Source organism: Hypanus sabinus, chromosome 18, assembly GCF_030144855.1.
Source record: "Hypanus sabinus isolate sHypSab1 chromosome 18, sHypSab1.hap1, whole genome shotgun sequence".
NCBI classification, from domain to species: domain Eukaryota; kingdom Metazoa; phylum Chordata; class Chondrichthyes; order Myliobatiformes; family Dasyatidae; genus Hypanus; species Hypanus sabinus.
The window spans coordinates 12,173,187-12,197,853 of NC_082723.1; the positions used below are offsets into that span (position 1 = coordinate 12,173,187).

A 24,667-nucleotide genomic window follows, 5' to 3' on the forward strand; every position below is an offset into this window, starting at 1 on the left:
ATATCTTTTGCTGTTTGCTCTCCTGTCTAGCCAAAACTTTCTTATTGTGTCCTTTCCTTCTCCAAGAGTGTCTCCAACACCCGTTTGTAGAATGGCTATCACCATGCCCCCTTAAATTAATCCAGTAATTGGCTTCCAGCTGTTCATGTCGCAGCCCCAATGACATTTCATTTACTTCAACTTGGAATACACACACTGGGGAAGTTCTAACCGCTCCCAAGCACACCCTTAGAGCCCGAGTTTGTACGAGATCCAGTTCTGCTAACAGACTTTGCTGCTGACTTATATACAATACTTCCATAATCTAATCTTGATTTATTAATGCTACATAAATATACTTAAGTGATGCAAAATCAGCACCCCATTCCAAACCAGCAAGACACCTCATGACATTTATCACATTTTTACATTTAGCAACTACATATCTAACATGTTCTCTCCATGTTAATCTCAAGTCAAAGCGCACTCCCAAAAACCGAAAACTTTCAACTTTCTCCAGGTTACTTCCATACTGAGTCAGATTATGTCCCCTGAGATTTTTCCTTGTAAAGAACATGGTTTTTGTCTTCTCCACTGAAAATTTAACACCCCACTTTGTCCCCCACTCTTCAACTTGATTAATTCCATCTTGCATTTTCATAAGTATATGTTCAATATTTCTCCCTCTTTTCCACAAAGCCCCATCATCTGCAAACAATGATCTCCCCACTTCCATTGGTATATTTACGAATATATCTGATGCACCATCAATAACTCTCGGAAACGTGAGGCGAGATATAGGCTTTTATTGGCTGAAAGAAAGAACAAGGAGCAAGTGACCACCACACAACATCCTGGAGACTGAGACCGGGGCTGTGCCTCCAATCGCCTTTATACAGGGGTCTGTGGGAGGAGCCACAGGAGCAGTCAGCAGGGGGGCATGTCCAGACAGATATATGTAGTTCACCACAATATCATTTATCAAAATGGAGAATAAAGTTGGACTCACTACACTCCCCTGAGGCATCCTGTTTTCTACAACATACCAGCTTGATGGCTCTGATCCTATCTTCATCTGAATAACTCTCCCATTTAAAAAGTCCTTAACCCAATTGAACATTGCCCCCCCCCCTCCGATTCCCATTAAATACCGCTTGATTAGGAGCTCCTCCTTCCATAACATATCATAAGTTTTCTCAACATCAAAAAAAAACTGCAACCACTGTCTCTTCTTATTTCATCCTCTAGACACACCACTGGATCCATAGTATTCCTTCCTTTCCTGAACCCGCTTTGATACGTAGCCACCATACCTCTACTCTCCAGAAAGTACACTAACCTCTCATTTATCATACGTTCCATAAGTTTACATATATGAGACGTCAAGGCAATTGGCCTGTAATTTCCTGGCCTGCTGGCATCTTTTCCAGGTTTCCTTATTGGAATAATTATTGCCTCTTTCCAGCTCCCTGGTATTCTCCCTTCATCCCAGACTTTGTTATACAGAAGCAGTAGTTTCTCCAGACTTCCTTCACTCAGGTGTTTTATCATACTATAGCATATTTCATCTTTACCTGGTGCAGTCTTTCCTGTTCTATCTAGTGCCTTTCTTAATTCTCCCATGCTGAAAGGGACATCTTGCACACTGTCAAGGTTAGTTTTCCTACATAAAGCCTCCATATTTTCAGCTTTTGTTCTCTCTCTACCTCTTCTTCCCTTCTCAGACGAACTATCAGAACTATGTACCATAACAAAAGTACTTACCAATAACTCTGCCTTTTCCTTATTTGTTACTGCAGTCACATTTCCATCCACCAGAACTGGGTACCTCCACTCTCTCCTGCCCTCGCCCATCCTTTTTATTATACCCCACCCCTCCCCTACTTGGGTTGTGTTTCCGATTGAATCACAATACTTTTTCCAGTGCGTCCTTTTAACATGTCTAATTGTCCTCCTTACTATTGCCTGAGTTTGTTTGTGCTGAATCATATGTTGGAAGTTATGAGTTCTTTTAACCAATTTAAAAGCCTTATTTCTATTTCTCATTGCTTCCTTACAATTATCATCCCACCATAGCATTACTGTCTTCTTTATTCCTCCTTTACTTTTAGGAATTGATTCTAATGCAGCTGATATTATACCTTGTTTTAATATGCTGTCAAGTGTTTCTGTGTCCATCTCATCACTGACCTGACTTAGATAGCTATCACTTTTTTCCAGAAACTTCTCCCAATTGGCTTTCTCAAGGATCCATTTCCCACCTATGATCACTGTGACCAAGGAGGCAGAAATATTTATCTTGCACCAGATTGGGTAATGATCACTTCCTGCTGTTCCTTCTTGGTACACTAACCACTCACATACTGATGCAATAGAGTTTGATACTAATGTAAGATCAAGCACAGATTCTTTACCTGTATTAACATCAGTTCTAATACTACTGCCATCATTTAGGCACACTAAATACTACTCATCTAGCAACTCCTCTATTACTTGACCATTGATGTCTGTTCTGTCGCTCCCCCATAATACATTATGTCCATTAAAATCACCACACCAAACAACGTTACTACTATTCTGCCCTTCTATCTCCTCAAGCTTGTTTATCTCTAGCCTTTTGCATGGATTATAATAATTCACAATCACCAACTCTTTCCTTTCAGCCCATACTTTTACTACCACATACTCTTGTTCACTTCCTATACCTAGTATTCCATAAGGAATACCTTGCTTTACATAAGTTGCACATCCTCCTCCTCCTCCCACCTTTCTCCTGTCTTGCCTTACTGCCTCATAACCACATAAAACAAAATCTAAATTAGGTCTTAACCAGGACTCCTGGATACACACAACATCTGGCTTTTCTCTCCTACTAGCTATAAACTGCCTGAAATCTTGTCCATTACTAATCAGGCTTCTTGCATTCCATTGAAGAAATAGCATTATTAGTAATATCAACCCACCCCACACATACTGTCTCTTGACTTGACTGTACCCTGAGTTCATCATTTACCGGCAGCTCTTCCTATTTTAATCCTATCATACCCAAATGGTGCTTTGCAGCTTTCACAATAATCTGAATCCTTTCAGTTTTAGATTTGATCTCACAAGTTGCATTTACCACTCCTGCTATAAAGGTCACCAATTTCTTCTTCTCTATCCACGCATTCTTCTTATCTTGCCTTTCCTTAGCTGCCACTTGCTCTTTGCTACATCCTCCCTCATTCATTTTCTTCTGTCCTGCGAACTTGACTGCCTCAGCATATGAGACTTTTTCCTTCACCCTTATCTGCTGCACCTCCACCTCTTTTTTCACCACTTCACATCCTCAGTACACTACACTATGGTTACCTCCACAATTACAGCACTTTGGTCCCACTCCCTCTCTACATTTTCCGTATTCATGTTCCCCACCACACCTTGCACATCTTCTCTTTCCTTTGCACACTTTGGCCACATGCCCAAACCCCTAGCATTTGAAACACCTCATAGGTTTTGGTATATATTCTCTTACATTGTATCTCAGAAATCCAAAATATAACTCCTTTGGAGGCATCTTATCCTCAAATTCTACCAGAACAGTTTCCGTCACCCTTTTCTCTGCTCCCCTTGTCATTCTGTTCACACTCTTCACTGAACTATTCCTCACCCTTAAGTTCTCCACTAGCTCCTTCATATTAACACTGAGGGGAACCCCAGAGATCACCCCCTTGCAACCATTGACCCTTTGTTCTCCAACTCTTACAACCCTGGACACTTTGACTTTCCCAACATTGGTCACCTTTATTGCCTTCTCCATCTGCTCTTTAGTTTTACATCCTATCAGCAGGTTTCCATCTCCTAAAATTCTCTCATGACTCACTTCCCCTACTTGCCCTCTGATGATTTTTGTCAAATTAAGTGGATTGATTTTCTTTACTCCCCCTTAGCCCTCAAATCTTACCACTACTTTTAGCAATTTTGCCCTCGGGCCCTTCTCCTCACCTTCGTTTCCCTCATTTTTCCGATCCACCTACACTAGACCCAACTCCTTTCTTTCTTTTCCGACCCATCACCTTCCTATTCTTAGTCCCTCTCCCCACCTCTTCCCACTCAAACTCTGTGCTGCTGCTGTCACCCTCAGTCTCCCTCCCTGCCATCCTATCAGAGTTTGCAAGGAACTGTGTACGAATATCGTTCCGGACCTATACAGGCCGTCGGTCAATATTCCCACAGAATGTCCCCCACAACACACCAGCAGTCAGCCGCCGCCACTCAAATGGGTCGTTAATGATGTTGGTTTGTAACTATCATCAGCAGTTGGACCTTCCAGGTACAGGTGTATTTTTACCATAATCAATTGAAACACCTTGACTGCACACAGGTGATCACCATTTATCTAATTATGTGACTTCCAAAACCAGTTGGCTGCACCAGTGATGATTTGGTGTGTCATATTAAAAGGGGTGAATACTAACGCAATCAATAATTTTGCGTTTTATATATGTAATTTAGTTCACTTTATAGAGATTTGTTTTCTCTTTGACACGCAAGAGTCGTTTTCTGTTGATCAGTGTCAAAAAGAGCCAGATGAAATCCACTGTGATTGTATATATGTGTATGTATATAAAAAATCCTGGATTGTGTGTTAACAATGGGCAGTTTGCCAATTGTTAATACCATGGTAGTTGTTAGTGTTAACTGTGGTAGAGTGGGTGACACTCTTGTCTGTTAGTCAGAAGGCAATCTAATTCTGAGTCCTGTCTAAACACCAGCGCAGAAGTTCAGTCTGACATTCCTGTGGAGTGTTGAGAAACTCCGCTCTGTCAGAGGTGCTACCTATTTCAGCAGTAGATTCATACAGCCAAGATATAAGCCCTTCAGCCCATCACATCCCTTGTCTCCATTGTACAGTACTTCACCTACTCTGGGATGGAATGCTGAGGCAAGGCTTCATCGGCTATCCAAGATGGATACGAAATATATAAAGGTAAAAATGAGAGCAGAGAACAGTACTGAGCTTACATGAATGCAGAGTAATGCATACACAATGCTGAAGAAACTTAGAAGCTCAGGCAGCATCAATGATCCTTTTCCATAGATGTTTTCTGGCATGCTGAGTTCATCCAGCATTTTGTGTGGTACTCTGGATTTCCAGCATCTGTAGAATGAATATTAGGCAAAATCCTCCCTTCTTCTTTAAAATAGTGGCCATGGGACACTGGATGCCTAACATGATAAATCTTGTTTTACATGGATGCATTCCTCTTGAGCAATGAAAAGTGGAACCCCAGAGATTAGACCTAGATACGATGAGACAGATGCTCTGAACAGTGTTCTTTCAAAAACCTTTGAGAGAATTATCAAGGATGAAGCTCTGGAATTGCGACTGCTTTGAGCTCCCCTCATAAATCATAGTTTGGCTTGTCAGCTCTGCCCTTCGACTGACAAACAGTAATTACATTAACTACAGGCATTAATAGGCAGCAGCTTCAAAACTACCAATGCAAAAATCAATATGCAATCTCAAGAAAGTGCAGGCTCCTGATTGATTCTCAGCCATTATCCATCCTCCCCCAACCCCATTTCCACACTCACCCAGTCACATTGTTACCAGCCGCGAGTTTATGTGAATGCGATGTACTTACATTTTTATTTAAGGACCCACCAGCACCCACACATATTGATGTTGATCTCTTGGAACATCTCAATTTCCAGGTTTAAAAAATGTGTAGAAATAGAAATGGGTGGTGGTGCCAGAAGTACTTTGTAACGTAATCAGATTGGTATGTGAGTGGAACCTTCTAGGCACAGCTTCAATAAAGGCTCCAGTGGCTGATCTGTGTTAATTGCCACAGAGCTTGGGAGGATCAAGTACTTGCAAAACAGCTCGGTATCTCCTTTCTCTCTCAAGCTTCTCCCTTTGCATTGCACAAAGTTCAAATTAAATTTATTATCAAAGTACATATATGTCACCATTTACAACCCTGAGATTCATTTTCTTGTGGGAATACTCAATAAATCTATAGAATAATAACCATAACAAAATCAAAGAAAGACCATATGTCGAGTTACTGGGTGAATAAGTAGTCTTTGGGGTACTGCATTTATTGATGCTCACTTGAGTGTTCGGTGGAGGGTGCCGATAATTTTTTGCTGATGGGGTGGGGGGGTCGTTGCCTTGCTGCTGCTTGTGCGTGGGAGGGGGGAGTTGGGGGGGGCTTTAGGGTTCTAACATTTAACTGTCATTCATTCTTTGGGATACTCCTCTGCTTTTGTGGATGGTTGCGAAGAAAAAGAATTACAGGATGTATATTCTATACATTTCTCTGACATTAAATGTACCTATTGAAACCCATTGAACTTGGCCTTTCAACTCATGTGCAAAAGACAATAAAGTGTGCAATTACAAAAAGAATGAAAGAAAGAAAAAATAATAATAATAATAATAAAAATAAGCAATAGATATCAAGAACATGTGATGAAGAGTCCTTGAGAGTGAGTCCATTGGTTCTGGGAATATTTCAGTGATGGGCAAGTGAAGTTATTCCCTTTGGTTCAGGAGCCTAATGATTGAAGGAGTAGTAACTGTTCCTGACCCTGGTGGTGTGAGTCCTGAGGCTCCTGTACCTTCTTCCTGATGGTAGCAGCAATAAAAGAGCTTGCCCTGGGTGGTGGGGGTCCCTGATGATGGATGCTGTGCCAATGTTTCATGCAGATGTGGTCAATGGTGTGGAGTACTTTACCCATGATGGACTGGGCCGAGTCCACCACTGTTTGCTGGGATTTTCCATTCAAGGACGTTGGTGTTACCACATCAGGATCTGATTCAGCCAGTCAATGTACTTTCCACTGCACATTGTAGAAGTTTGTCAAAGTTTTAGATGTCTCCATTAATTTCTAAAACTCCAAAGGAAGTAGAGGTGCTGCTGTGCTTTCTTCATAATTGCACTTACATGCTGGGCCCAGAACAGGTCCTATGAAATAATAAAACCAAGGGATTTAAAGTTGCTGACCCTCTCAATCATTAATGGCTCTGCAACAATTCCTCAGACACACAGTACAGCTGATGTGATTTTGTATCATGACATCCGGCTTGAACTCGATGTTAACTTCCAGGCCTGCTTAGCTTTTTTCTCTTTTTATCAGCCCATTTCATAAAACCACTTGTTACTACACATTTGTAGCCCAGTGGCAGCAGTTGGTGCAGTATGGACAAGACAAGACACCTTGTTATTATTGTAAAGATGTGATGTTAATAATGTTGATCCTTTAGCAGCTGAATGCAGAAGTGATGGAAGGTGTGGTAACGTAATTCAATCAGTATACCATCTATTAATTATAATGATTATACCTTTCAGTGTTACTCACTACCTGTGAGGAGTCTGTGTGGATCAAAAATGACATTTCCTCGCAATCAACAATGGCATACCTCAAGGATGTGTGCTTAGTTCACTGCTCTACTCTCTCAATGATTTGGATGTCAATGATTTTGGACTATGGGATTAATGGATTTGTGGCTAAATTTGCCGATAATACAAAGATAAGTGGAGGAGCAGGTAGTGTTGAGGAAACAGAGAACCTGTGAAGAGATTTAGATAGTTTAGGGGAATGGGCAAAGAAGTGGCAAATGGAATACAATGTTGGAAAGTGTATGTTCATGCACTTTGGTGGAAGAAATAAAAGGGCAGACTATTCTTTAGATGGGGAGTGAACTCAAAATTCAGAGATGCAAAGGGACTTGGGAATCCTTGTAGAAGATATCCTGAAGGTTAACCTCCAGGTTGAGTCGGTGGTGAAAAAGGTGAATGTAATGTTGGCATTCATCTCTAGAGGTATAGAATATAAGAGCAGGGATGTGATGTTGAGGCTCTATAAGGCACTCGTAAGACCATACTTGGAGTATTGTGTGCAGTTTTGGTCTCCTTGTTTTACAAAGGATATACTGACATTGGAGAGAGTTCAGAGAAGATTTATGAGAATGATTCCAGGAATGAAAGGGTTACTGTATGAAGAATGTCTGGCAGCTCTTGGGCTGTATTCGCTGGAGTTTATGAGAATGAGGGGGGATCTCATAGAAACGTTCCAACTGTTAAAAGGCCTGAACAGATTAGATATGGCAAAGTTATTTCCCATGGTAGGATAGTCTAGGAAAAGAGGGCAAGACTTCAGGATTGAAGGACATCAATTTAGAACAGAGATGCGGAGAAATTACTTTAGTCAGAGGCTGTGGAGGCCAAGTCATTGGGTATATTTAAGGCAGAGATAGATAGGTTCTTGATTAGCCAGGGCATCAAAGGGTTTGGGGAGAAAGCAGGGGAGTGGGAATGACTGGAAGAATTTGATCAGCACATGATTGAATGGTGGAGCAGACTCGATGGGCTGAATGGCCTACTTCTGCTTCTGTATCTTATGGTCTCTCTACACCCACAACTGTGTGGCTAGGCACAGTTCAAATGCCATCTATAAATTTGCCAATGACACAACTATTGTCACCATCTTAAATTATGCTGAGAATACGTCTGTCTTGCTCCCCTCCCTGCAGGAGCGAGATAGATCAGGTGGTTAATTGGTGTCACAACAATAACCTTGCACTCCATGTCAGGAAGACCAAAGAAACGATTGAGGACTTCAGTAAGGGGAAGTCGCTGGAACACACGTAGCCCTCTTCAAGAGATAAGCAGTGAAAAGGGTGAGCAATTTCAAATTCCTGGATGTCAACATCTCTGAGGATCTATTCTGGGCCCAACATACTGATACAATTACAAAGAAGGCACAACAGTGGCTATATTTCATTCAGAGATTGAGGTGAATTGGTATGTCACCAAAGACACTCGCAAATTTCTACAGGTGTACCATGGAGAACATTCTAACCGGTCGGTTGCATCACTGTCTAGAGTGGAGAGGGCAATGCACTGCACAGGATCGGTAAAAGCTGCAGGAAGTTGTAAACTCTGCTAAGCTCCATCGTGGGTACTGGCCTCCCCAGAATCCAGGCCACTTTCGAAAGACGATGCCTCAAAAAGGTGGCATCTATCATTAAGAACCCTGTGACCCACAACATACCTTCTTCTCATTGCTACCATAAAGGAGGAGGTACAGGAGCCTGGAGACACACACTCAATGTTTCAGGAACAGCTTCTTCCCCTCCACCATCAGATTTCTGAATGGACAATGGACCCATGAACACTACCTCAGTACTTCTCCTCTCTTCTTGCACTATTTGTTTATTTTTTATAAATTTAGTGCAGAGGAGATTTACAAGGATGTTGCCTGGATTGGGGAGCATGCCTTATTAGAATAGGTTGAGTGAACTTGGCCTTTTCTCTTTGGAGCGACAGAGGATGAGAAGTGACCTGATAGAGGTGTACAAGATGATGAGAGGCATTGATCATGTGGATAGCCAGAGGCTTTTTCCCAGGGCTGAAATGGCTAACACGAGGGGACATAGTTTTAAGGTGCTTGGAAGTAGGTACAAGGGGGGTTACCAGACATAAGTTTTTTCACACAGAGAGTGGTGGGTGTGTAGAATGCACTGCCAGCGAAGATGGTAGAGGCACATCAAATAGGATCTTTAAGAGACTCTTAGATAGGTACGTGTAGCTTAGAAAAATAGAATGCTATGCAGTAAGGAAATTCTAGGCAGTTTCTAGAGTAGGTTACATGGTCAGCACAACATTGTGGGCCGAAGGGCCTGTAATGTGCTGCAGATTTCTATTTTTTCTATATATACTTAATGTAATTTATGTATTGCAATGTACTGATGCCACAAAACAACAAATTTCATGACTTAGGTCATTGATATTAAATCTGATTTTGATTCTAAAATATTTAGCATGTCAAGCATCATATGTGGAGAGAGAAACAGAGTTAATATTCCAGGTTTTCAATCTTTCTGATGAGAGAAAAGGGAATGAACCAAAAGACATGACTTTCTTTTTCTCTCTCCACAGTTGCTGCCTGACCAGCTGACATTTTCTGCTTTTCCAACGGTTCTTGGCCTGAAACGTCGGCTACACTCTTTTCCATTGATGCTGCCTGGCCTGCTGAGTTCTTTCAGCATTTTGTGCCTGTTGCTTTGATTCCAGCGTCTGCGGATTTTCTCTTGTTTGAGAAGTGATGGGAGAATGAGAGAGTTAGCCTTGCTGGGACTGAGCACCAAGAGCATAATGCAGAGCTCCCAGAAATTCAATGACCACACACAGAAAGCTCACTAATGCCTTTACTTCCTCAGGAAGCTGAAGAAATTCATCTTGTCCCCTTTGAATCTCTTCAACTTTTATTGATGCACTGTAGAACACCTTCTGTCTGGATGAAGAATAGCTTGTTATGGCAACTGCTCTGTACATGACCACAAGAAGCTGCAGAGTTTTGGACAGAGCTCACTTCACAGGAAACAGCCTCCCCTCTGTGGACTCTGTCTACAGTTCTGGCAGCCTCATTAAAGAACACAACATAAATAAAGACCCTACCCACCCCAGAAATTCTCCCTTTTCCCCTCTCCTATCAGGCAGAGGCCTGGCACCACACACACGGACAGCTTCTATCCCACTGTTATCAGATTATCAGACACTTGAACTGACCTCTTGTATGAAAGATGGACTCTTGTCCCCTCACAATCTACATTGTTCTAATCTTGCACTTCATCATTTACCTTCACTGCACCCTTCAGTAGCTTCTACAATTTATTCTGCATTTTACCTTGTTCAAGCTGAATGATTTGATCTGAATAAACTATGCAAGACAAATTTTTCATTCTAACTTGTGACAATGATAAACCAATACCAATACAAGTAGGCAAGATCAGCAAACGCTCCTTCAAATCCCCTATCCCTAGCATCACTGACCTTGTGACACTACAGAAATCTCTGCATGCTCACCACAGCATCTCTTGAAGGGACAATGTGTGTGGCTAGGGCAAGAGATGGCAGAGGCTGGACAAGGGAAGCTCACCCCATACTTTTCCCAGTTGTGCTCCCTGTCCTCTGTATGAGAGGGACAAATGTCAGCAAGCGCCATAATATGTCAACAGGTGCATGTCCTGTTCATTTTGCTTCTGAGCCTGGCCAAGCTGCCTGTTCATGGGTCCAAACGGCAGGCAGCCAATCATTCTGCCCAAGGCAACTCTTTCAGGATTATGTCTGTGCCCAGGTGTCCCTGAGAAGCAGCATGTGACATCCATGGTTACAATGGGTGATTTCTGGGAACAGTAGACCCCTCAGGGTCTTGAGTGTATTGGAAATAGTAACAATGGTAGTTTCATTTGAAATTATAAATAGTGTGTTTTATGTAGTTTTGAGTACTGTATAGAGGTTTTGTTGTGATATTGTGGTCAGTGAATAAATATTTTGTGTGTGTTGGAAATGGTGATCATGGAGCACTGTGGGAGGGGTGTGGAACAGGTGGTGGGCTGGAGTGTGGTGTGTATGCAGACACACCTAACCCAGAGACACCAGTCAAGGCCATCTGATTCTGAACAACTGGTTTATTGATCATTACAGAGCTTTCGACACACTCCCCTCCACCTTCCCCTTTTCACAACCATGATACCACTCTCCCTGCTCCTTCCCACTCTCAGTCCACAATAGAGACCCATATCAGAATCAGGTTTATCATCACTCAGATATGTCATTAAATTTGTTTTCTTTGGGGGAGGGGGCAGCTGTACAGTGGAGTACACAGACACACACACATACACACACACACACACACACACACACACACACACACACACACACACACACACACACACACACACACGTATGTAGAGGCCATGTGCTGTCAGTGTCTATAAGCTGTGAGACTTTCAGCAGTGGTGAATATGTGAAGGCATGACAGCATACCCTGAACGTGCTGGTACAAGTGCAGATTAATTGCATTGCTGTTGTCTCATTTCTCTTTTCCCATCAAGAACCATTGATCAGCAGAAGTTGTTGCTCAAGAACATGTCTACAGTCTCTTGTGTAAGACACATTCTGGTTAGTCATGTAACAAAATGAAACCATGCTAGAGACATTAAGCAGATCAGGCAATGTCTTTTGTTAGATATCCTGTGTCTGATTATTTTTTTAGGTCAGCTGTACTTTTAATTGGCAAGTGCACTGACAAAATGAACGTGATTGATTGCATTGTCAGAAACTGGACAAATGCAAACACTTAGTAATCTGGCACCTCTCCATGAAACGTTTTCTTGGTGCCTAAAATGGAAGAAGCATAGATCATCACCTCCAGCACAAAGTTGCCAAGAACAAAGAACAGGTTTGTTACGATATTTAATCAGATAATGGGGGATTGTATTGAACTGTGATAAAATTAGGTTAGACTGGATTAGATGGATTACCCATAGTGTAAAATCTCTGCAAGGCAGTGTTGTGACCAAAACTGAGCCAAGAGGAAGCTGTAATTGGGAAATATAAAAGTCTTTAAATACACAGCAAACCTCCAGAGAGTCCAGGAGTATCCAAGAGAATCTCATTCTCCCGGCACAAGGGCTTATACTTCTTCAACACAAAGATAACAATAAACAAATTACAGTTTCAATTGTTATAATCACCTCCTTAAACACTTGGAGTATAAGAACTGAAGAAATGGGAGCAGGAGTAAGCCATCTGGCTCATTGAGCCTACCATTCAATAAGATCATGGCTGATCTAACCATGGACTCATCTCCACCTACCTGCCTTTTCCCCATCACCCCTAATTCCCCTACTATGCAAAAATCTATCCACCCTTGTCTTAAATATATTTACTGAGGTAGCCTCCACTGCTTCATTGGGTAGAGAATTCCACAGATTCACCACTGTTTGGGAAAAGCATTGCCTCCTCATCTCAGTCCTAAATCTACTCCCCTGAATCTTGAGGCTATGTCCCCTAATTCTAGTCTCACCTACCAGTGGAAACCTATCCCTTTCATAATTTTATGTTCCTATAAGATCTCCTCTCATCCTTCTGAATTCCAGTGAGTACAGTCCCAGGCAACACAATCTCTCCGCATAGTCTAACCCTCTCATCTCTGGAATCAACCTGGTGAACCTCCTCTGCACCACCTCCAAAGCCAGTATATCCTTCCTCAAGTAAGGAGAACAGAACTGCACACAGTACTCCAGATGTGGCCTCACCAGTACCCTGTACAATTACAGCACAACCTCCCTGCTCTTAAATTCAATCCCTCTAGCAATGAAGGCCAATATTTCATTTGCCTTCTTTATACCCTCTGCACCTACAAACCAACCTTTTGCAATTCATGCACAGACACTCCCAAGTCCTTCTGCACAGCAGCATGCTGCAATCTTTTACCTCTTGAATAATAATCTGATCTTCCATTTTTCCTTACAAAGTGGACAACCTCACATTTACCAATGTTCTTCTCCAACTGCCATATCCTTGCCCATTCGCTTATCTATATCTCTCTGTAGACTCTCCTTGTCCTCTGCACTATTTGTTTTTCCACTCAGATTACTGCCACCTGCAAACTTAGATACACTACACTTGGTCCCCTATTCCAGATCGTTAATGTATATCTTGAACAGTTGCAGGCCCAGCACTGGCCCCAGTGGCACACCACTCACCACTGATTGCCAACCAGAGTAACACCCATGTATCCCAACTCTCTGCTTTCTATTAGTTAACTTCATCCATGCTAATACATCATCCCCAACTCTATGCGTCCTTATCTTATGGATTAGTCTTTTATGTGACACCTTGTCAAAAGCCTTCTGGAAATCCAAGTAAATAATGTTCAACTGTTCCTCTCTATCCACTGCACTCACTGTATCTTCAAAGAACTCCATTAAGTTGTCAAACAGGACCTGATTTTGCTGAATCCATACTGCATCTGCCTGATGGATCTATTTCTTTCCAGACACCTTGCTATTTCTTCATTAATGATAGCTTCAAGCATTTCCCACTACAGATGTTAAACTAAATGGCCTATAGTTACCTGCCTTTTGCCTACATCCTTTATTGAACAGTGGCGTGACATTCGCTGTCTTCCAATCCACAGGGACCTGCCTAGGAACATAGAAAACCTACAGCACAATATAAGCCCTTCGGCCCACAAAGTTGTGCCGAACATGTCCCTACCTTAGAAATTACTAGGCTTACCTATAGCCCTCTATTTTTCTAAGCTCCATATACCTATCCAAAAGTCTCTTAAAAGACCCTATCGTATCCACCTCCACCACCATTGCTGGCAGCCCATTCCACGCACTCACCACTCTCTGAGTAAAAAACTCACCACTCTAGTAATAAAAATTTACCGCTGATGTCTCCTCTGCTGCCCAGCACCTTAAACCTGTGCCCTCTCATGCTAGCCATTTCAGTTCTTGGAAAAAGCCTCTGACTATCCACACGATCAATGCCTCTCATCATCTTATACACCTCTATCAGGTCATCTCTCATCCTCTGTCACTCCAAAGAGAAAAGGCCAAGTTCACTCAACCTATTCTCATAAGGCATGCTCCCCAATCCAGGCAACATCCTTGTAAATCTCCTCTGCTCCCTTTCTATGGCTTCCACATCCTTCCTGTAGTGAGGCGACCAGAACTGAGCACAGTACTCCAAGTGGGGTCTGACCAGGGTCCTGTATAGCTGCAACATTACCTCTCGGCTCTTAAACTCAGTCCCATGGTTGATGAAGGCCAATGCACCATTATGGTATCCATAATCTCACAACCCCAGAATGATCGCCAACGGAATCTCATTTTTTATGGAAATTCACATTAAGCCTCCGGAATCTCCTTGGAAGTCATTGCTATCTTTGATCAAATTTCTACTTATTGAATTACTGCCTGTAACATTCATTTGAATGATGAGAATATTTATTCATCCCAAAGGATAGCCTGATTTATTCTATATAGTTTTTCTGGAAACTGTATGGTGGTTTCTTTCGAACTTATAGTCTTCTAACATCTTTGAACTATTTTTACTGTGCCCATGGTCTGTTTTTTTATCAATTATACTATTGTTTGCATTGTTGTAACTATGTGGTTTTGTGCAGGTCTTGTAGACAATAGACAATAGGTGCACAAGTAGACCATTCAGCCCTTCGAGCCTGCACCGCCATTCTGAGAGCATGGCTGATCATCTACTATCAATACCCGGTTCCTGCCTTGTCCCTGTATCCCTTGATTCCCCTATCCATAAGATACCTATCTAGCTCCTTCTTGAAAGCATCCAGAGAATTGCCCTCCACTGCCTTCCGAGCCAGTGCATTCCACACCCCCACAACTCTCTGGGAGAAGTTTTTCCTTAACTCTGTCCTAAATGACCTACCCCTTATTCTCAAACCATGCCCTCTGGTACTGGACTCTCCCAGCATCTGGAACATATTTCCTGCCTCTATCTTGTCCAATCTCTTAATAATCTTATAAGTTGCAATCAGATCCCCTCTCAATCTCCTTAATTCCAGCGTGTACAAGCCCAGTCTCTCTAACCTCTCTGTGTAAGACAGCCCAGACATCCCAGGAATTAACCTCGTGAATCTACGTTGCACTTCCTCTATAGCCAGGATGTCCTTCCTTAACCCTGGAGACCAAAACTATACACAATACTCCAGGTGTGGTCTCACCAGGGCCCTGTACAAATGCAAAAGGATTTCTTTGCTCTTGTACTCAATTCCATTTGTAATAAAGGCCAACATTCCATTATCCTTCTTCACTGCCTGCTGCACTTGCTCATTCACCTTCAGTGACTGATGAACAAGGACTCCTAGATCTCTTTGTATTTCTCCTTTACCTAACTCTACACCATTCAGATAATACCTTCCTGTTCTTACTCCCAAAGTGGATAACCTCACACTTATTCACATTAAACGTCATCTGCCAAGTATCTGCCCACTCACCCAGCCTATCCAAGTCACCCTGAATTCTCCTAACATCCTCATCACCTGTCACACTGCCACCCAGCTTAGTATCATCAGCAAACTTGCTGATGTTATTCTAAATGCCTTCATCTAAATCATTGATGTAAATCGTAAACAGCTGTAGTCCCAATACCGAGCCCTGTGGCACCCCACTAGTCACCACCTGCCATTCCAAGAAACACCCATTCACTGTTACCCTTTGCTTTCTATCTGCCAACCAGTTTTCTATCCATGTCAATATCTTTCCCCCGCAATGCCATGAGCTCTGATTTTACCCAGCAATCTCCTATGTGGGACCTTATCAAATGCCTTCTGAAAATCGAAGTACACCACATCCACTGGATCTCCCTTGTCTAACTTCCTGGTTACATCCTCGAAAAACTCCAGTAGATTAGTCAAGCATGATTTACCCTTGGTAAATCCTTGCTGGCTCAGCCCAATCCTATCACTGCTATCTAGATATGCCACTATTTCATCTTTAATAATGGACTCTAGCATCTTCCCCACTACTGATGTTAGGCTGACAGGACAATAGTTCTCTGTTTTCTCCCTCCCTCCATTCTTAAAAAGTGGGATAACATTAGCCATTCTCCAATCCTCAGGAACTGATCCTGAATCTAAGGAACATTGGAAAATGATTACCAATGCATCCGCAATTTCCAGGGCCACCTCCTTTAGTACCCTAGGATGCAGACCATCTGGACCTGGGGATTTGTCAGCCTTCAGTTCCATCAGTCTACTCAACACCATTTCCTTCCTAATGTCAATCTGTTTCATTTCCTCTGTTACCCTATGTCCTTGGCCCATCCATACATCTGGGAGATTGCTTGTGTCTTCCCTAGTGAAGACAGATCTAAAGTACTTATTAAATTCTTCTGCCATTTCTCAGTTTCCCATAACAATTTCACCCAATTCATTCTTCAAGGGCTCAACATTGTTCTTAAATATCTTCTTTCTCTTTACATACCTAAAAAAGCTTTTGCTATCTTCCTTTATATTCCAGGCTAGCTTGCGTTCGTACCTCATTTTTTCTCCCCATATTGCTTTTTTAGTTCTTTTGTTCCTTAAAAATTTCCCAATCATTTGTCCTCCCACTCACCTTAGCTCTGTCATATTTCCTTTTTTTTAATGCTATGCAATCTCTGACTTCCTTTGTCAACCACTGTGGCCCCTTCCCCCCTTTGAATCCTTCCTTCTCCGGGGGGATGAACTGATTTTGCACCTTGTGCATTATTTCCAAGAATACCTGCCATTGCTGTTCCACTGTCTTTTCTGCTAGGATATCCGTCCAGTTAACTTTGGCCAGCTCCTCCCTCATGGCTCCATAGTCTCCTTTGTTCAACTGCAACACTAATACCTCCGATCTGCCCTTATCCTTCTCAAATTGCAGATAAAAACTTATCATATTGTGATCACTACCTCCTAATGGCTCCTTTACTTCAAGATCGCTTATCAAATCCTGTTCATTACACAAGACTAAATCCAGAATAGCCTTGTCCCTGGTCGGCTCTCGTACAAGCTGTTCCAAGAACGCATCCCATAGGCATTCTACAAACTCCCTATCCTGGGGTCCAGCACCAACCTGATTCTCCCAGTTCACCTGCATGTTGAAATCCCCCGTAACTACTGCGACATTACCTTTGCCACATGCCAATGTTAACTCCCTATACAACTTGCACCCAATATCCATGCTACTGATTGGTGGCCTGTAGACAACACCCATTAGGGTCTTTTTGCCCTTACTGTTCCCCAGTTCTATCCACACAGACTCTACTTCTCCTGATCCCATGTCCCCCCTTGCAAAGGACTGAATCTCATTCCTCACCAACAGGGCCACCCCACCTCCTCTGCCCACATTTCTGTCCCTACGATAGCACGTATACCCTTGTACGTTCATTTCCCAGGTCTGATCTCCCTGCAGCCATGTCTTTAGTTTTTGGTTTAGTTTTTGGTCTTGTTTGTCTGGTGGGATTGGAGATCCTTTCCGGGAAATGCGCTAAGATGGTAGCGCAATATTAATACGCGGCAGCCTCTTCGGACTCTGGATTGGGGATTGCCAAACGTTATGTGAATTTTCTGGTGTAGTCTGTTTTGTCATGCGTTTTTTGCGATAACATTATGGAGGAACGTTGTCTCGTTTTTTAACTGCATTGCATTTGTGGTTTTTAAATGACAATAAACTGAATCTGAATCTACAGTATATGATTTCTTTTGAAAGAAGGCAGGATAAAAAAAAGTTCTATCTTTATTCTGGCAACATAATGCTGAACTTGTGAATTAAACTTGCTGAAAATGGATGAGATTTTTCAGAGTTTATAAGGTGATTGTGAAAATTAATATGATGAAGACAGATACTTACCATTCATGGATTATTCCAAGGCAACTGATAAAAGTGATGTTGTAACGTTCTCCTTCGGGTGTAACGAACGCTGAATTTAACGTCCGGATAAACCACAGCCAATGCAAACCAGATCGCAGTAAGATTAACCATTTACTGTTCACTCTTCACATTAACATATGGTGAAAACTGTTGATAAAACAATACAAGATTGATACAGTATTTGTTCCTTCCTTAATATCACATTTCAAGTGTAAATACTTGCAAAGGTGACTATAACTACATTACACTAAGGTGCAGTATACAGGGAGAGTTTACCTGCTCCATTGACTACTTTAAATACACTTCCATGCAAACTATCCGCGATTCTTTAACTAACGAAAGCATAAACATTATCTACCGTCGTTACTTCTAACAGGATCGGCATTAACATCTTAGTTCAATATATCGATTATCTATTAACACAGCGTTGCTCTCACTGTGATTTCTCATGCCTGCAAACTACTTCTGCTCAGGTGAGCCTCGTGGAAAGCCCCCACCCTCGCGCTAATTTCAAACCGGTGTTTTCCCACAAGATGCGGCGAAACCGGATGTGACGTCATCGCATGCCGATATATTTTACATGCAATGAATATACTTTAAACACTTCTAATTCTAACTAGAAAACACTATTGAATGAATTACTAAGCGAAAATATTATAAACTAAATAACTGTCGTAAAGACAGCACACCAGCACACTCCCCGCTTGACCTTCGTAAGGTCACAATGAGCAGAGTACAAAACTTAGTCTCTTAATCAGTCATTGGGTAGAAGTAGAATAACTTCTGTAACTGGCCTTTGGTAAAGTTTCACATCGCCTTGGTCGGTAGTCTTCAATTCGATCTTCCTGACATGTCCATCCTCGCTAGGGAATGTAGCAGTGATTCTGGCCGTTGGCCAGCTGTTGCGGGTGGCTTGCTTGTCCCTGAGCAGGACTAAGTCTCCAACTTGAAGATTCCTGCGGGGTTCTGTCCACTTTCGTCTCTGTTGCAACGAGGTAGATATTTTTGTCTCCAGCGAGGCCAGAACTGATTTGCCAGAGCCTGGACTTGTCTCCATTGCTTTGTGTACAAATCCTTGTCTGAGAAGTCTCCTGGTGGAGGAGGTGCTCCTGCCTTCTGCGTAAGGAGCATTGATGGCGAAAGTATAAAGGGGTTTTCTGGGTCAGAAGACACAGGTAGGAATGATTGTGCGTTTATAATGGCTGTGACCTCTGCCATTAGGGTGCACAGTACCTCGTGGGCCAATCGGGTACGTTGCTGCATCTCAGGTTTCCTTTTCTGGGTTTTCCGTAAGGACGTGAACTGTTTGACTGCCTGCTCTTTGTTATCTGGTGAGCGCTGGCATGGTTCTCTGATAGGCAATGGGGCAACCCCATTATTTGCTTCATCTCTGAAGACCTTGGTGTCTTTGGTTTTTAAAGAAATGGTATCTTGAGCTGATTGTGCAAGTTTGTTTCCGTGCTCGGTTTGAACGAAAACTGACTGACCTAGCGTCTCGTCGGTTACTTTACGCTTGGTAATGTCTTGTTGTGCTTCTTCAGGGTACACCTCAGTGAGGCAGATCTTGGAACAAGAACGGCTTGACTGAGTTTGACTGCAAACTTCTGTACAGTTCGGGCTGACAATTGTTGTCCTGGAGTGAACCTCTCCCTCCCCGCCGTCCTGTTGTGGGGGTGAAGGAGCGTTGTCGGTTCTTTCATTCTTGACTTCATCACGGAGCCGTGAGGGTAAATTTCCTTCCTCGTATGGATGTGATGCAATCGTGACTCTCTGAGGTTCCTCGTAGCTGGGGAAGTTATCGAATACGTATGGAGAGGGGAGACGAGCCTGCCTGTCTATTTGAGATTGTACATAGTCGCTTGTGCGTTCCAGTCTGGTCCTTTCTAAAGTAGATCTTACTGCGGTCAGATCACGCGACCCTTCAGCTTCTTCTATGTACTTTGCTTCCGCCATGGCAGCTTCTTCTTCTCTTTCTAGCTGCAGCACTTGCAACTCTGTCGATATTTTTGTCATTTCCAACTGGGTTTCGGCTTCTCTGGCGGCCTCTTCTCTTTGTCTGGCGGCCCTTTCGGCTTCTTTGGTGGCCAGTTTCATTTTCAAAACTGCTTCTTGTTTGGCATAATGCAGTCGCACCTTGGCGGCTTCTGCCTTGGCTCTTGCCTGTGTGGACTTACTTGATGTCGTTCTACTGCCCTTGTCGCTGGGCGCCATCGACTTGATCCCGGATCGAGCTGACATTGCAGCACTTGGAACACCTGATAACGCCTGGGTGGGCTTACTTGATGTCGGTTTACTGCCCTTGTCGCTGGGCGGCGTTGACTTGATGCTGGATTGAGCTGACATTGCAGCACTTGAAACACCTGATAATGCCGCTTTTTCACTGTAACGTTCTCCTTCGGGTGTAACGAACGCCGAATTTAACGTCCGGATAAACCACAGCCAATGCAAACCAGATCGCAGTAAGATTAACCATTTACTATTCACTCTTCACATTAACATATGGTGAAAACTGTTGATAAAACAATACAAGATTGATACAGTATTTGTTCCTTCCTTAATATCACATTTCAAGTGTAAATACTTGCAAAGGTGACTATAACTACATTACACTAAGGTGCAGTATACAGGGAGAGTTTACCTGCTCCATTGACTACTTTAAATACACTTCCATGCAAACTATCCGCGACTCTTTAACTAACGAAAGCATAAACATTATCTACCGTCGTTACTTCTAACAGGATCGGCATTAACATCTTAGTTCAATATATCGATTATCTATTAACTTACAGCGTTGCTCTCACTGTGATTTCTCATGCCTGCAAACAGCTTCTGCTCAGGTGAGCCTCGTGGAAAGCCCCCATCCTCGCGCTAATTTCAAACCGGTGTTTTCCCACAAGACGCGGCGAAACCGGATGTGACGTCATCGCATGCCGATATATTTTACATGCAATGAATATACTTTAAACACTTCTAATTCTAACTAGAAAACACTATTGAATGAATTACTAAGCGAAAATATTATAAACTAAATAACTGTCGTAAAGACAGCACAGATGTCTAACACTGAAGAAGTTCGTCAATCTTCCACATAACACTTCCAATGTTTTGACAGGCATGCAGCAGTATAAATAGATCTGATTGCTGAGTAAAATTAACACAGTCCAGTTCAGAATGCATTTTGAACATGGTAGATTGTATTGAAGATGTAGGGCAGTGCCTCTACTTCTTTACAAGTTTGCACACAGATTTGGCATGTCAGCTGAAACTTTGACAAACTTCTATAGATGCACAGTGGAGAGTATCTTGACTGGTTGCATCTTAGTCAGGTATGGAAACACCAATGCCCTTGTATGGAAAGGCCTACAAAAGTAGTGGCTACTGCTCAGTCCATCACAAAGAAAACCCACCCCACCACTGAGCACATCTACAAGGAGCACCATCATAGGAAAGCAGCATCCATAATCAAAGACGCCCACGATACAGGCTATGCTGCCATCATGAGAAAGATGCAAGGATCCCTAGCTCCGACAGCACCAGGTTCAGCAATGGTTATTACCCTTCAAACATCAGGCTCCTGCATCAGAGGGGAATACCTTCAACAGGATAACTTCAACACTGTACTAATTCAGTGTCAACCTATGGACTCACTTTCAAAGACTCTCCAGCTCATGTTCTCAATGTTATTTATTTTGTAATTATTTCTTTTTCTTTTCAAATTTTGCACAATGTTCTCCTTTGCACACTGGTTGTTTGCCCGTCTTTGTTGTGTATAGTTTTTCGTTGATTTACTGTGTTTCTTTGTCTCTATATAGCCAGAGAATCTGAAGAGAATTTGAGGAAAGAGAAACAATAAAAGGTGTAAAAGTAGTAAGGTAGAAGTGCTAAAGTGAGCTAAGGGCTAATCTGGGCTAAAGGGCTAAATCTCCTTCATTTTAGAATGGAGATGAGGAGGAATTTCTTTAGCCAGAGGGTGGTGAATGTGTGGAATTTGTTGCCACAGACAGCTGTCTTTATGTATGTTTAAAGCAGAGGTTGATAGATTCGTGAGTGGTCAGGACATGAAGAGATACGGGGGGTGGGGGAGAGGAGAGAACACAGGGGATTGGGGCTGAGAGGGGAAATGGATCAGCCATGATGAAATGGTGGAGCAGACTCGATGGGCCAAATGGCCTAATTCTACTCCTTTATCTTATGGTCTTATGGTCTAAAGTGTGTGTACTTCAATGCAAGAAGCATCAGGAACAAAGGTGATGAACTGAGAGCTTGGATATATACATGGAATTATGATGTAGTTGCCATTACAGAGACTTGGCTGGCACCAGGGCAAAAATGGATTCTCAATATTCCTGGATTCAGTGTTTTAAAAGGGATGGGGGGAAGGGCATTACTGGTCAGGGATACTATTATAGTTACAGAAAGGGTGGGTAATGTAGCAGGACCCTCTTTTGAGTCAGTATGGGTAGAAGTCAGGAACAGGGAGCAGGTATTCCATAGGGAGTATTCTATAGGCCCCCTGGTAGCAGCAGAGATACCGAGGAGCAGATTGAGAGGCAGATTTTGGAAAGGTGCAAAAATAACAGGGTTGTTATCATGGGCGACTTTAACTTCCCTAATATTGATTGGCACTTGATTAGTTCCAAGGGTTTAGATGGGGCAGAGTTTGTTAAGTGTGTCCAGGATGGATTCCTGTCACAGTATGTTGACAGGCCGACTAGGGGGAATGCCGTACTAGATCTAGTATTAGGTAACGAACCAGGTCAGGTCACAGATCTGTCAGTGGGTGAGCATCTGGGGGACAGTGATCACCACTCCCTGGCCTTTAGCATTATCATGGAAAAGGATAGAATCAGAGAGGACAGGAAAATTTTTAATTGGGGAAGGCAAATTATGAAGCTATAAGGCTAGAACTTGCGGTTGTCAATTGGGATAATGTTTTTGCAGGGAAGTACACTATGGACATGTGGTCGATGTGTAGGGATGTCTTGCAGGGTGTTAGGGATAAATTTGTCCCAGCAAGGAAGATGAAGAATGGTAGGGTGAAGGAACCATGGGTGACAAGTGAAGTGGAAAAATTAGTCAGGTGGAAGAAGACAGCATACATGAGGTTTAGGAAGCAAGGATCAGATGGGTCTATTGAGGAATATAGGGTAGCAAGAAAGGAGCTTAAGAAGGGGCTGAGAAGAGCAAGAAGGGGGCATGAGAAGGCCTTGGTGAGTAGGGTAAAGGAAAACCCCAAGGCATTCTTCAATTATGTGAAGAACAAAAGGATGACAGGAGTGAAGATAGGACCGATTAGAGATAAACTGGGAAGATGTGACTGGAGGCTGTGGAAGTGAGCGAGGTCCTCAATGAATACTTCTCTTGGGTATTCACCAAAGAGAGGGAACTCTATGATGGTGAGAACAATATGAGTGAGGTTGAAATTCTGGAGCATGTTGATATTAAGGGAGAGGAGGTGTTGAAATTTTCAAAATACATTAGGACTTATGAGTCTCTGGGTTCTGACGGAATATTCCCCAGGCTGCTCCATAGAGTTTGCTGAGCCTCTGGCTAAGATCTTTGTCTTCGTTGTCCACAGGAATGGTACTGGAGGGTTGGAGGGATCTGGATGTAGTTCCCTTCTTCAAAAAAGGTAGTAGGGATAGTCCAGGTAATTATAGACCAGTAAGCCTTACATCTGTGGTGGGAAAGCTGTTGGGAAAGATTCTTAGAGATAGTATCTATGGGCATTTAGAGAATCATGGTCTGATCAGGGACAGTCAGCATGGCTTTGTTAAGGGCAGATAGTGTCTACCAAGCCTGATAGAGTTCTTTGAGGAGGTGACCAGGCATATAGATGAGGGTAGTGCAGTGGATGTGAGCTACATGGATTTTAGTAAGGCATTTGACAAGGTTCCACACAGTAGGCTTATTCAGAAAGTCAGAAGGCATGGGATCCAGGGAAGTTTGGCCAGGTGGATTCAGAATTTGCTTGCCCGCAGAAAACAGAGGGTCATGGTGGAGGGAGTACATTAAGATTGGAGGGTTGTCACTAGTGGTGTCCCACAAGGATCGGTTCTGGGACCTCTACTTTTCGTGATTTTTATTAACGACCTGGATGTGGGGGTAGAAGGGTGGGTTGGCAAGTTTGCAGACGACACAGAGGTTGGTAGTGTTTTGGATAGTATTGAGGATTGCTGAAGATTGCAGAGAGACATTGATAGGATGCAGAAGTGGGCTGAGCAGTGGCAGATGGAGTTCAACCCGGAGAAGTGTGAGTTGGTACATTTTGGAAGGACAAACTCCAAGGCAGAGTACAAAGTAAATGGCAGGATACTTGGTAGTGTGGAGGAGCAGAGGGATCTGGAGGTACATATCCACAGATCCCTGAAAGTTGCCTCACAGGTAGTTAGGGTAGTTAAGAAAGCTTATGGGGTGTTAGCTTTCATAAGTCGAGGGATAGCATTTAAGAGTCATGATGTAATGATG

At 42.8% G+C, this 24,667-nt stretch overlaps 2 protein-coding genes across 5 annotated transcripts in view; one reads left to right on the forward strand and one right to left on the reverse strand.

Annotated features, from left to right (window-relative positions):
• LOC132407323 (general transcription factor II-I repeat domain-containing protein 2-like) overlaps nucleotides 1-11,172 on the forward strand; it is a 29,441-nt gene extending 18,269 nt beyond the window's left edge. The window contains exon 2 of the mRNA XM_059993665.1: nucleotides 9,912-11,172. The gene's annotated coding sequence lies outside the window, so the exon portion shown is untranslated. The remainder of the gene's footprint in view (nucleotides 1-9,911) is intronic.
• The window catches only part of LOC132407322 (uncharacterized), a 31,928-nt gene continuing 13,481 nt past the window's right edge, over nucleotides 6,221-24,667 (reverse strand). Inside the window, exons 1-3 of one of the 4 annotated variants that reach the window (XM_059993662.1) lie at nucleotides 18,623-21,063; nucleotides 18,179-18,346; nucleotides 6,221-6,935 (exon numbers count right to left, since the gene is read on the reverse strand). In XM_059993662.1, coding sequence (XP_059849645.1) covers nucleotides 19,133-20,542 — 1,410 coding nt within the window. In that variant the 5' untranslated portion in view covers nucleotides 20,543-21,063 and the 3' untranslated portion in view covers nucleotides 6,221-6,935; nucleotides 18,179-18,346; nucleotides 18,623-19,132. Of the gene's footprint in view, nucleotides 6,936-18,178; nucleotides 21,064-24,667 lie in introns of those variants that run through there. The other 3 variants (XM_059993663.1, XM_059993664.1, XM_059993661.1) reach the window with 3 other exon arrangements.